Here is a 13,873-nt window from a genome sequence, read left to right as displayed (position 1 = left end):
TATGTGAGAGTCCTGTGTCTCATGTAGTGAACTGTGTGTAGTGTGTTACAAAAAGTGTCACTTTGAATTGCAAATTAAATGTAAAGCAGAAAATGTGTTTAGAGTTTTGGAGACTTGACCTTAGGTTTTGCTCTCACAGTGTTAGTCTCAGTAATTGTGCTTTATGTGTCATGTTAGTGTGTTAGCATTGAAAACAACTGTAATCACAGAAGTTGATTATGTATTTGCAAATTTTGTAATAAGCGCTGACTTTAACTTGTAACCATTTCTAACCTGGGTGCTGTGGCTCAGAGTTAAAGCTGGTTGTCTTTCAATCAAAAGATCAGCGGTTGGATCGGATCCTCCAGTCCATGTCCTAAATAACCCTAAATAAATCAATGTGATGAATGGGTGTGAATGATAATGGATCAAATGACACCTGTACAAATACAAGTCTATTTACCATTTATGAACCATGTCTAACCTGTTTATGACTTTGTCATAGTACTTTTCAGGTAGTTCGCATATAAAACATACTTCATACACCAGCACACTTAACTGACAACTGCAGTTAGTTGCTTTTCAGAGTAAGATTTTACATTAAAATATTTGATAAACTCATAAAATGTAATGTTCAAGATTAAAACAGTGGTTTCCAGCCTGTTACAACCTGTTCCAGCCTGTTCCAACGGTTGTGTCCCCTTTACACAACCGTTCCTCCCTTTAATGTTTCAGTTGTCAGTATTTAGTTCAGTATGTTCAAACATGTCATTTACAGTTTGAGGCTCAAAAAGCTAAATTATACATCATTTTACCCACATTATTTGAGAAAAGTACAAACAAATTTGTGTAGCAGAACACGGTCTTGTGTCGACAATTTTCATAAGAACGAATAAAAGAAATACATAAGTAGGGAGATTCATCATGGGAGGAGTTTCACAACCAGGAATCAAAAACACTTTAGGTTTCTTTTTCCTGTGTGGTGTCGGACAACTATTGAGAACAAAGGACTGCTCCACCTTGGAGGACCGGCATCGATCTACATCTATTGCCTACACGCTACAAGTAACTGCTGGAATTAATATTATGATGTTAAGGAAATCAAACACCGCGGGTGATTCTTATTGAAATGTTCTCTTTTAATCTCTTATTGACCGTTTGAAAGCCGGAAGATCTCCTCCGTGAATAACAAACAAAAGGCTGTAAAGTTACACGCTAGAATTTAAATAATGAAGTGCCCTTATCCCGACTTGATGAAAAGTTGGTACTCTTGGGGACAAACAACATATTGCCAGATATCTAACGCTACATGGGAGATTGCGTAAACGTAACGTATGCTGATAGCGACGCACCCTGCATTCGAGTATTTAAACAGGCCTGGTGCTGCAGTGGTTTATTCAGGAACAGGTACTGAATGTATTTCAATGCAGAACAATAGCCCGTATGCCTGTTATTCAATTATATCATTAGATTCTCATAACTCCTGCAGGAAGCAGGATTTTATTGTTGTAGTTAATTAATTGGTGTAGGACGGCAATTTATTATCATTTTCATCATGGATTAATCTGCTGAACATTTTCTCTTTTAATCGTTTGTTTGTTTGGTTTGTAAACAAATTGAGAAAATAGTGAGAAATGCTGTCACAATTACCCAGATGCCAAAAGTGACACCTTCACAATGGTCCAACAAGCATTATTTTTATTTAATATTTTTTAAATTAGGACTGTTGCCAAAGCTAAACATATTAAATATAAAATAAGATAAAGAGAACCTGGAGCCATAAAATGTTTTAACATGAAAATTGACTTTATCAAAATAGTTGCAAATTATTTTTCTGGCAATTGACTAGTTGATGAATTGATTAATCATTTCAGTTGTTGTATGAACTGATGTATGTCTATATGAGCTGTACCGTTCATTGTGACGTGACTCGTTTTTTCAGTCTTTGCTTTTTCCTTGAGTCTGATAATAGAAGTTTCATAACTTCTTTTCCTTCAGTGAAATGTAACTCTCCAATGTTGCAGTGGTTGATTTAAAACATGATTATTTGTTTACCTTCCAGTTGCCGTTCGTGGTCATGGATGATTTTGTTTGTAATAAATTAACGGAATGGGATCTCAGCCAGTTGATACCAATATTTGAAGGTAAAGTATTACCATGACTCTTTTATGGGCACAGATTTTATAAAGTGTTTATATGACCTAACAATACTGAAACGTATAAGCATCTACAGAACTAAAAGAACTATGAAAAATGCTGCAATGTTGTTCTTCAGTACAATGCTGACATATTCTTGACAGACATCGTTTTAATAAAATGGGAGAGATCAGTTCTGACTAATGCTGGCAATTCTTCTTGTTAATTGCAGAACATGAAATTAACACAGAAAGTCTTTACCTTCTGAATGATCACGAAATCGACAACTTGATCCCAAAAATGGGACCAAGGTCAATTTTCAAGAACAGACTCAAGTTGTTAAAGGTAACGTTCTGTACTGTGAACACAATTTACACAAATACTGTATTTATAATTTATAGGAGCACAGACTTCTGTTTTCTTGACACATAATTGATAATAATAACTCATTAACAATAATAGCATGTGCTAGAATTTTAACATTTATTTACTATTGTGGATTTGCAACTATTGTCTTTCGTCACTAGGATGAACAAAACACAGCAAATCCAGAAACAGTTGAATCATCAGCTGAAGTAAGTTGAATAAAGTTTCAAGCACTCAGGCATCATAAGGCATTTATTATAATTATATAGATCATATTTTCAATGTCTGCTCAAACTTTTACTTGGCCACTTAGTATTGATTTAAGACACAAATGTTCATGTTCACCCTCAGGTTTGTCCGTCCACCAGTGACACAAGTGATAAAGGTGAGACACACTTTATCTTATTGGTTACATGTAGTGTTCATTGAAGTTTTGTAAGGTGGTAATATCTTACTTTGACTAAGAAACTATATCGAGAACATGTTTAAATATTGTGAGAGGTAGATGCAACAAACTTTTCTTTTTGCTTTTATTTTACCAAATAAAAATATCCAAAAAGTAAAGAGAGAGTCAGATCTTCAGGATGAGTCCAGCCAACGTCAATCACCAACTAGAAAACAACGACTTGTCATCAAACCAGGATCAGACTCAGGTATTTATAATACTTTACAAACAATGGCAACCTACAACTTACTATAGGGTTAACTTTTTTATGTAATAACATTTTTACTTAGCTTACTTACATAGCAAATGTGTGTTTCTATAGCTTGGCCACAAAAAATACTCTCATTTGCTGCCATATGCAATCTTGTCATCTTATCAATCTTATCCTACATGGACCTGGCAGAGAAAGTCCCTCTCACGTCTGTAGTGTCTAAGGTGAAAGACATCATGAGATGTGTCAGTCAGAAAATACCTCCCCAAGACAACAAGCTCAACAACTTCCTGAAGTAAGTATAAAGTTTATTAAAGTTTCCATATTAATATGTTATACGGGCCTGGTTCCACTGCTGACCAGAGGCCAGTTTCACTAAGAGATTTAAGACTGATAGTGTTGAGCCAGACATCATGGGTTTGTCCGTCCGTACGTACGTACGTACGTATGTCCATTTCTCACCAACGTCTCGAAGGAATTTGTTTTGGACTCAAGGATGAACTGATTACAATTTGGTGGTCACAGATCAAGGTCACTGTGACCTCACAAAACACATTTTTGATCATAACTGAAGAATTCAGTTAATTATGACAATTCCACACAAATGTCTAATAGGATAAAATGATGAAGTGATGACAATTTGGAAAGACATGGATGCAAACTGCAACTTGACTGTTTGTCTGAGGGATTCAGTCGTGAGGCGTTAATTCTAGTTCTGTTTGAAAAAAAAGTCTTAATTTACCCAAAATGTACAGTAAATGACTTCTACTGAAGATAGTACAATATGCTGAAGAGGGCTGTTCATAGACGGATCTCTTTCTGACTTTGACACATTCTATCAGTGTTTTTATGTTTTGAAACAAATTAATTAACCCGCACATAAACTCTTATACAACAGGAAAAAAATCAGTGATTTGGAGACAGACAAGAGGGAGGTGGTTGGTGTCTTTGGCAGAACCGGGGCTGGAAAGAGCTCTTTGATAAATGCCGTCATTGGAGAGAAGGATCTCCTGCCCTCTGGAGACGTCAGAGCATGTACCTCAGTCATGATTGAAGTGGAGGCTAACATGCAGAACTCAAAGTATGAGGCAAACATTGAGTTCATTACAAAAGAGGTAAAATGAGCTGAATATGTTTGTTTACGTGAAACTATGCCAAATGTATGCCATATGATTTAACGAAGTTAAAGGTATTTTTTAAATTCTATTTAGGAGTGGAAAGATGAGTTGTGGTTCTCTAAAAATTTCCTTGGGGATAATGCGGATCAGGAAAGTGATCAGGAAAGTGACGATGATTGTCGGGACATAGATGACAAGCTGTCAGCGCTGTATGGAGAAGACTGGAAAATCAAATCTGTTGATGACCTCATGAATGACAGATATTTCAAAGAGATCCCAGAATTTCTCCTTTCCAAGAGGAAGATTTTGACAGTAAAAACAGTGAGTAAGAGTAAAAGTCTTGTATCACTTCATAAGAAGCCTTCTTGTCTGTCTGACAGAGGGAAATGTTATTGAGGTTTATGTACAAATGTAAAAGTAAAATCAGTATGTGAAATTTAAAAACAGAGCCTTGATGCACCTGTCCTCGAAAACTACAAACCCATAGAAAATGTCCCCTTTATAGAAAAATCATGAAGAAGTTTGTCTACCGGTAGATAAATATATTTATATAACTGTTTTAACAACATCCAATCAGGATTTTTCCTCCATCTTTGTGCCCAAACATTTTACATTAGCATTAAATGACATCTTGTATTATTAAATCTCAACACTGCTTTTGTTGTTTCAATGATGGGGTAATTTAATTGCTCTTATTTTATATATTTTCTTGTTTTAATTCTTTTGTACAATTTGTAAAGCAGTTTGAAGTTGGGGTCTGTGCATATGAATGAAATATTCTTACGTTGCATTAATCTCATTTTATTATTTATTGCAGGCTAAAGAGCTATCTGCAAAATTAGTCAGATACACAAGAAGCGACCCAAAAGATGGAGAAGGTAAAGACGTAAAGAGGTGGTATTGGCCACTAGTGAAGTGTGTGACTATCAAGGTGCCAAATAATGATCTTCTGAAGCACGTCACACTTGTGGATCTTCCTGGAAATGGGGATCGTAACAAGAGCAGGGACAAGATGTGGAAAACGGTAATTCATCACATGCAGTGCTGTTTAGTGTATTACTGTGTTAAACTGTGACATCATGATATTACAAAGTACTGATGACCATCATAATTAACTTGCTGTCATGTCCCTTCAGGTCGTTGGAAGTTGTTCCACTGTGTGGATCGTGACTGAAATGAATCGAGTTGCATCAGAGCGAGAAGCCTGGGAGATCCTGGAAAGTGCCTCTAGCTTCATGGGAAATGGTGGCCAGTGTCAGCACATTCACTTTATCTGCACCAAGTCTGACCTCATGGAAGATTCAGAAGATTCAGACGATTCAAAAGAGCAGTAAGTGATTTAAGATGCCAACAGTACATATACATATATGTTAAAAGAAAACTTCCTATTAGATCACGGACCTGTAAATTAAAGTGATGCACGTTTCAGTATAAATGGTGGATTCGATAGTTACAGCTGCAGGTTTAAAAGAGATCATTTAGACTTTTATTCTCGATGCAAAAAAAGTTGGAATTTGAGGTTTCAGTTCTCCAAAAACTGTTTGAGGTGCAAAATAATGCAAATATTTTCATTTAGTTCAGCAGCTGGTGTTCGTGCTTTGATATTGAAAAAAAACGATCGAGCCAAGAAAGAAGTGAGAGGAGAATTCAGCAAACTAAAGGAGGTTAAGGTGAGTTTTATAGACTGACAGAAAGTATAACATAAAGATTGTCTACGACTCTAAGCATTCCTTAAAACCAAAACGTTTTCTTTTCAGAAACATTTCAGTGATGGAAGTCTAAAAGTGTTCACAGTGAGCTCCAAAGAGTTTCTAAAACAGAAACGTCGAGATAAAGACGACACTGGTAGGTGAAGTCTTCATATATGAGCACATTTAGATTTACTTTACTTTAACAAAACAAACAAGAATGACTATTTGGATTATGGCAATAAAATGTTCGTCTGTTTTGTAACTATGTAAGATGCAAACTACATTTTTTTTACAGAAATACCCAAACTTCAGGAATTTCTGCAGGATCTCAATGACTGTCACTCAGAGACGTTAAACTGTGTGTCTGGAGCTCGTGGGATTCTCTCTCTGATTCAAGGGGCCAGCCGTAGAGGAGGGGTAAGATCAAGAAATAAAATCTCTTTCTTTGTCTTTAATCATTAATATTGACAGAAAATAATGTGAAAACATAAAGTCAAAGACAGACTACTTACATGTAATGTCATCCATACATATATTTTATCAATAAAGTTTCCTGATTTCGTGTTGCTTCAGAGAGCCTGCATAACGACAGTAATTAAAGGGTGGTCTCACTCAAAATCAACAACAGTTTGTATAAATGTGAATAACTCAAGAAAACTCAGTCAAGTAACAGAATGGTTTCATTGCTTTGAATACTGAATGTGTTGTTGTTGATTTCAGGCTGACACAAAGACAGCTGTGTACACAGTCCTTCAACAAAAGATGAGGGATGAACTTGATAAAGTCAGGAAACCAATGGAAGAGACTTATCAGGCTTTTGAAAAGTGCCTCAGTGAGGGGGTTGAAAAATCTAAAAGTTCATGTGAAAAAGCCTTGAAGTCTGTGATACATCCTGTACGTATTTGAATTATTACAACATCATTACAACGGATTTTGCACTTTATATGAATGTCTTAAAAATGTTTCTGTTTTTTCTGTTTTGTTTCAGAATAAGTCAGGTAGGGGTTTCCACAAGACACTGAAGTGTATAGTACAACATGATGGCATACACAAGACAACAAAGGGGAAACAAATAAACCTCAATATGAAGTTATCTTCATGCCTGACTGAGAGCATTGATGAGGAATTCAAGAAGACCTTCCCGTAAGAAATGACTTAATAAAGACATAAAACCCTGAGCAGGCTAATTGTACAAACTATGGAGAATGTCTAGAAATAACAAATTGTACATTATACAGTTATACAAGTTATGAGATATAATGCATACATACAAATTACATTATTGAAATACAAACTTGTCAATGATGCATTTATGAAACATTTCAACTTGTTAACATGTTTCAGAAATGAAGGAAAATGTGGACCTTTCAGCGGAGTCCTCAATTCATTTTCACTTGACACGAAGATGATGAAAGAGAAGACAGAGTACAAAGATGTCGAACTGCAATTGATATTTCTCATTACAGAGGTAAAAGAGGAGAATAGTACCGTTAATCTTTATTAAGCTATTAGTCCAGGTCAGAAAGGCTTCAGCAGACATGAAGAATGTCATTAGACATTAGAGAATAAATGAAATATAGATGTTTTTAGCTGTTAACATATATACACTGAATATGAAGAAGTCTATCAATACAGTCAATGTCAGTTACAACTGGAGACGCCCTTTGAAAAATGATGAGCCTTATTTGTATATTACCTTGATTTTATCTAAAATATGTGGATCTATGATTCATATTCTCTCTCTTAGGAAGAACAGATTAAGACAAAACTCAACAAAATCATCTGTGACCGTAAGAAAACAATCTACAGCAGTCTGACGACAACAATTGAGACAAACATGCAGAAATGCTATGACGGTACGATAAAGATCATCACATATAAAACCTGACACTGTAAAGATGCACATTATTCATCATAATTGTGCAGAATGTAATTATAATAACATTTAATTGACTAAAGTTTTCTGTTTTATTGTAGATGCAAAAAAGATTAAAGGAGACGGCAGCATGAATAATATGAGAGAAACTATGGTGAAGCACGTACATAGGTTAAAAAACGTCATGTTTCAGGAAGCTAAAGCTGTTATGTTGAAACAGCTGGATGACTTGATGGTTTGTAACATTTTATAATAAGTCGTACGATGAGGATATAGTAAAACATGTTGTGCTGCTTATCTTTATCTACAATTCTAGGTCATCATATATATAATCAAGTGGAATATGCCTCTTGTTGAATGCAGCTTTTACTACTAACACACTGCAGGCCCTTTCACACACATTCAGCTATTGTTATAAGACACATTTTGTCTGTGAGTGATAAAGATTTTTATGCTAATTTAGAAATACATCCTGGTCAATCTGGAAGAATCAATGCAGGAATCAATCGAGCTGTCGCTCAAGACAGATGGTGTCTCAATCCCAGGTAAAGACAACGTTACAAAATAATAACATGATGATCACTAAAATTACTCAAAATATTTGATTGAAATGAATAGGTCAACAAATTTCCAATATTGTGATTAATAGTGAACTTGATGTTAACATTATGTTGTTGTTGTTTTAAGACGTTGAATTGGAACTTGTGATGGTGAATAACCACTACAAAGAACTGAAGGGAAGCCCAGATCAAGAACCACTAATTTGGTAAAACTGTAGTTAAAATATCTACATAATGCCTCCAGATTGAGCTGTTCTGGATAATGCTAACAATGCTTTTTATTACACTAGAGCTGTTCCGCCCAGCCGGCAGCTGCACAGATGACAACCAACTGAAGAGCCCTGCATGCACGCTGGTTAGAGACGTGAGGCCTCTGGATTTGGTCTCAACCATTTTTGTCAACTCATCTTATCCAGGTTCTCTTTGAGTGTTGTTTTGATATGTACTTTGAATTAGCTTGTTGTGAAAGACATAGAAATTCTATATTTTCTATCTTTTGTAGGACATTTTTGCTTTTAAATGATTAATGATCAGATGCAGACAGAAAATGTGTGTGGGGTACAGGTCTTAGAGACCGGTCCACTATGATGTCCCAGATACATTTTGTTTTAATGATTTAACATTTTTTTCTTGATTTCTATACGTTTTTAGTCCAATTTTAATTGACATTCCAATGATTTTATGGGTGTTTAACATAAATCCTGAACCTTGATCACAGTACGTACTGTATGTTTAATTTTCAAAGAATGATCTGACCTTCTTTCTATTGTTGAAGTGTCCACCAAGAATGTCCGAGACACACTACACCCTAGAAACCCATCTCTCTATTCTGCAATTAAAATAATTGATACACCAAATGATTAACACCTCTCTGCCTGAGGAGCGAGAGGCGAGACCCCAAAAAGCGTTAAGGCAGCATCCTGTGGTTTGAGCATCTGGCTGACACTTACACAATTTAGTCTTCTAGGCGTGTTGTAGATTCACACCTAAACCGGCATGTATGAAACATGACCCCTGTAACCTCGAGCCAGACAGGAGGTCCTATCTTAATGTGTTGTTTGTATTTCATACAAGTTGTTTATCCTCTATTGTCTTTCCATTGTCTATGATGAGTTACGATCTATTGTTTATTATCAAGCTAAGAGTTGTATTTTCAGATATCAATATACTCGTTACATGTAATCCCATATTGTTTAGGGATGGTTCAATGATTTTGATTTAATGTGTGACTTTCTATCATTTACCAAAATATAATCATACGTGCTTGTAGTGTTGACTGTTTGTTAAAACTAATGAAATAAGTGAACTTTTAGTGAACTCACTCTGACAGGATGATTGACAGTCACCAGGAGAGAAAGGCTGTAAACTCAGGAAACTAATCAGTTAGTTAGAGAGACATCCTGTTCAATGGGGCCTGTGTACTGGAACATCCTGCTTCAGGCCGTAAAGTTAGAGAAGCATAAGAAGTGCTTTATCTGTGTAACAGACACACCGATATATACTTTTTATCCTTAAAGCGTAGAACATGAGAATATACAATAAGTAGTTCTTAACGTCTCAGAAGAAGAGGACATATGTGCAGGCAGTCAGCTGCATGGATCACAAGTTCCCACTACACACCTTCCACAAAGGGGGGGGTTGTTTACCCTAAAAAGTAGGTCTGTCAGAAGTGATAAGACTATTAGGACTGTTTCGTCCAATGATTTGAGAATGATCTGTTGTCTACCATATATGGACCTGGAGGTTGCAGGAAGCGCCAAGGAGAAGCGTATATATAGGAGACAGCAAAGGATCGAGGCTTTTTGGCCTTTTTTGGATGACTTCTGGAGGGTTCATACTCTTAACATTTGACATTTTGTATTAACTTTTACATCGATTTTTTGGTATTCATTTTTGTTAATCTTTTTTTCCTTTCTGTAAAAAACAAATAAAACTGGTTTGTATTTTGTGCATTCCAACCAAAGTCCAGTGTTGCTCATCTCTGGTGGGGTCCTCTAGTCTCCTAAAGGTAAGAGTGCTCTTCCCCTGGGATAGGCTGTCCTGATAATGATTGCTCTTCATGTACAAACAGGTTTAGTAAAGGTGTGTTGTTATTAATTAACGATTGATGGTAGTGGAATGTATTATGCTTGTTCATGCATTGTTCATGCAAGTGCCACTTAATGATGCAAGAACATGGAACATGCGGACACACAGATGGGCCTTAAATAGGGACGGGCATCATTTTGCACAATTATAGTTCCTTTCTTATTACTGTGCAAGAAAAATAATAACTTAATGCAATAATAATTGAACAAAATAGAAAGAAAAGAGGGATCATAGAGGCCATTACATCAGGTCACCACTAAAACCTTTAACTACCGACCACACTGCATCATGAGAGTTTCTCCCCTGCGATGCTCGTTGGGTCAATCCAGTTTCACTGTAAACATTTTATTTTAATTTTATAATCAGAGACCAGAAAATTCAAAATAATTTCAGAATTTATTCTGGTAATAAAAAACATTAAAAAGTACCTTTTCTTTTTTTTAAAGAGAGAGTACAGCAATGTCATCAAACAACATCAAGACACTGAATACTTTTGACGTAGAAATGATGTCTGTGTGGTATCACAGTGAACTAGTGGGTGTACCAATTCCTTAACAACAATATATTCTTATATTTAGTCTGACCCTCAGTGTTGACATGGCAGTCGACAATGAGGGAAAACTTACAGAGAATTTGACTCAATCGTCTCAGTAATTTAGTTTCACTCAGTGTTGCTGTGCATCTCCTGTTGTGTGAAGCTACATTAATGTAACAGTGCGCCACTGTGTAAAAAGAAATATCACCAATGTTGAAACACACTGAAATGCCTCAGAGTAATGTAAACTCAGCACCATTTAATACAGAAACAAAGAAGAAGAAGTTTTCTGTTTTATTGCAGTTTCAAAACAAATTAAAGGAGACGGCATGCTGAGTAATATGAGGGACACTATTGTGAAGCACGTACTTGGGTTAAAAAACGTCATGTTTCAGGAAGCTAAAGCTGATATGTTGAAACAGCTGAGGGACTTGATGGTTTGTAACATTTTATAATAAGTCGTACGATGAGGATATAGTAAAACATGTTGTGCTGCTTATCTTTATCTACAATTCTAGGTCATCATATATATAATCAAGTGGAATATGCCTCTTGTTGAATGCTGCTATTGCTACTAACACACTGCAGGCCCTTTCACAAACATTCAGCTATTGTTATAAGACACATTTTGGCTGTGAGTGATAAAGATTTTTATGCTAATTTAGAAATACATCCTGGTCAATCTGGAAAAAACAGTGCAGAAATCAATCGAGCTGTCGCTCAAGACAGATGGTGACTCAATCCCAGGTAAAGGCAACGTTGCAAAATAATAACATGATAATCATTAAAAATATTGACTGAAATGAATATGTCAACAAATTTCCAATAGTGTGATTAATAGTGAACTTGATGTTAACATGTTTTTTTAGACGTTACATCGGAGCTTGTGATGGTGAAGAAACACTACAAAGAACTAAAGGGAAGCCCAGACGAAGAACCACTAATTTGGTAAAACTGTAGTTAAAATATCTACATAATGCCTCCAGATTGAGCTGTTCTGAATAATGCTAACGATGCTTTTTATTACACTAGAGCTGGTCCGCCCAGCCGGCAGCTGCACAGCTGACAACCAACTGAAGAGCCCTGCATGCACGCTGGTTAGAGACGTGAGGCCTCTGGATTTGGTCTCAACCATTTTTGTCAACTCATCTTATCCAGGTTCTCTTTGAGTGTTGTTTTGATATGTACTTTGAATTAGCTTGTTGTGAAAGACATGCATAAAGATTCTATGTGTTGTTGGGCATTTTTGCTTTTGAATGATTAATGATCAGATGCAGACAGAAAATGTGTGGGGGGTGAGAGCGGGATTTCATGCAGCAAAGGTCCCCAGTCTGATTCAAACCAGGTACATTGTGGTTTACACTGTACAGGTCTAATGCCGTGTTCACATTCGCGTCATTCGCGCCACCGGTCTCGCCGGGGACTATTTGTGTTCATTCGCGCGAACCGCGCTGGACGTGCCGAAGAGGGGGCGTGGCTTATTGCCCTGAAAGCCGTTCAACTGTCCGCCATTAACCATGGAAAAAATAACCTCTATTTCTGCTTAGTACGTGTTGTGGAAGTCACAGATATCCCGGGAAACTAAATGCCGTCTTGTCTGGGTTTATAATATTGTCCAGAGGAGCTCCGTGGATTTTATCGAGCTGTATTCACTGTGTCTAGCAAGCCACACGTCGCTGTTTACTACAGCTGTATGAACACAAAATAAACAGATTTGGCTGTGATTTAACGACAATAAACCGACAAAAAGGGACTCCGAAACAACTACGTAATGATGCCGATTTGTAGGCTACTTGTCTTCTCAATGGAGCTCGGATGGTGCTAGGCTAAGCTAACATTGTAGCAGCTCCACCAACACTCAACATAACGTCACACAGGCGTAAATACGGCAGCATTTATTCATTGTTTGTACCGGATGGTTTACACAAATATTTATACACATAGTTTGGTCCGGTCTCTATTGATATGTGGTATTGTAGAGCTCTGGGTGAACACAGACGGCTACAGTATTTATTTCCTGATTCAACAACGGCAGGAAGTCAGTGATGACAGGAGCATCTCAACGCTGATAGGCTATCGCGCTGGGGCGTAACGCGAATATTTCGCTGAAGTTGAAAAATTTCAACTCACACGCTTGGGGCGATTTGCCGTTTGACGCGAATTCGCATCAATCGCGTCGCGCCATTGCAAATTCGCGCCGCGGCAGTCTCATTGCATCTGTGCATAGACTTTGTATGTATGTATTTCATGATTTAACATTTTTTTCTTCATTCATCAATGTTCTTAATTGTTTTTAAATCTCCTTTTCTTTTGCCTTATGTTTTGATGTTTTTAATGGTTTTATGTGACGAACTTTGAATTGCCTTGTTGATGAAATGTGCTATACAAATAAACTTGCCTAGCCTATGTTGTAAAATTATCTAAAACTTAAAACTTCTCATCTTAGATCTGACCTAAAATTGAATTGCCTGAAACAAATCTACATCAGTTCCCAAGCATTTTTAGTAACACACACCACAAATACTATATATATTATAAATGTGTGATAAATCCTGAACCTTGATCACAGTACATACTGTATGTTGAATTTTCAAAGAATGATCTGACCTTTTTTCTTTCATGTTCAAGGACAAAACTTTATTACTGCAAAATAATGTTTTCTAAGTGTGTTAATTCATATATCAAAAATTGGATAGAACTAGATGATAGTAATAAACCATTCTATGTTTTCTCATTATTTACTTAAAAATATTTTTTTCTTAATCTACACTGATTCTAAATTAATTGAATGTATTTGACATGGTATACTGACCAATAAAGTTCACTTTTAAAGTGCCACATGTACTTTGGCTTCTTTGTTGTTTATGT

General features: G+C 36.3%; 1 protein-coding gene across 1 annotated transcript; it reads left to right on the top strand.

Annotated features, from left to right (window-relative positions):
• Nucleotides 1–972: 972 nt before the first annotated feature.
• On the top strand, nucleotides 973–13,849 carry LOC142940914 (nuclear GTPase SLIP-GC-like). Its single transcript, XM_076083117.1, has 22 exons — nucleotides 973–1,044; nucleotides 2,042–2,123; nucleotides 2,348–2,460; nucleotides 2,643–2,690; nucleotides 2,833–2,866; nucleotides 3,042–3,134; nucleotides 3,330–3,432; nucleotides 4,036–4,252; nucleotides 4,349–4,576; nucleotides 5,073–5,279; nucleotides 5,392–5,585; nucleotides 5,832–5,925; nucleotides 6,013–6,100; nucleotides 6,242–6,363; nucleotides 6,667–6,840; nucleotides 6,935–7,089; nucleotides 7,291–7,414; nucleotides 7,694–7,802; nucleotides 7,924–8,057; nucleotides 8,286–8,367; nucleotides 11,875–11,953; nucleotides 12,038–13,849. Coding segments are annotated over exons 2-22 (2,466 nt in total). The 5' UTR covers nucleotides 973–1,044; nucleotides 2,042–2,056; the 3' UTR covers nucleotides 12,039–13,849.
• Nucleotides 13,850–13,873: the final 24 nt, after the last annotated feature.

This window comes from Anarhichas minor, unplaced genomic scaffold, assembly GCF_050575085.1.
Source record: "Anarhichas minor isolate MPS153535 unplaced genomic scaffold, ASM5057508v1 ptg000120l, whole genome shotgun sequence".
In the NCBI taxonomy this organism is placed as follows: Eukaryota; Metazoa; Chordata; class Actinopteri; order Perciformes; family Anarhichadidae; genus Anarhichas; species Anarhichas minor.
This window is presented reverse-complemented; position numbering and strand designations above follow the sequence as displayed.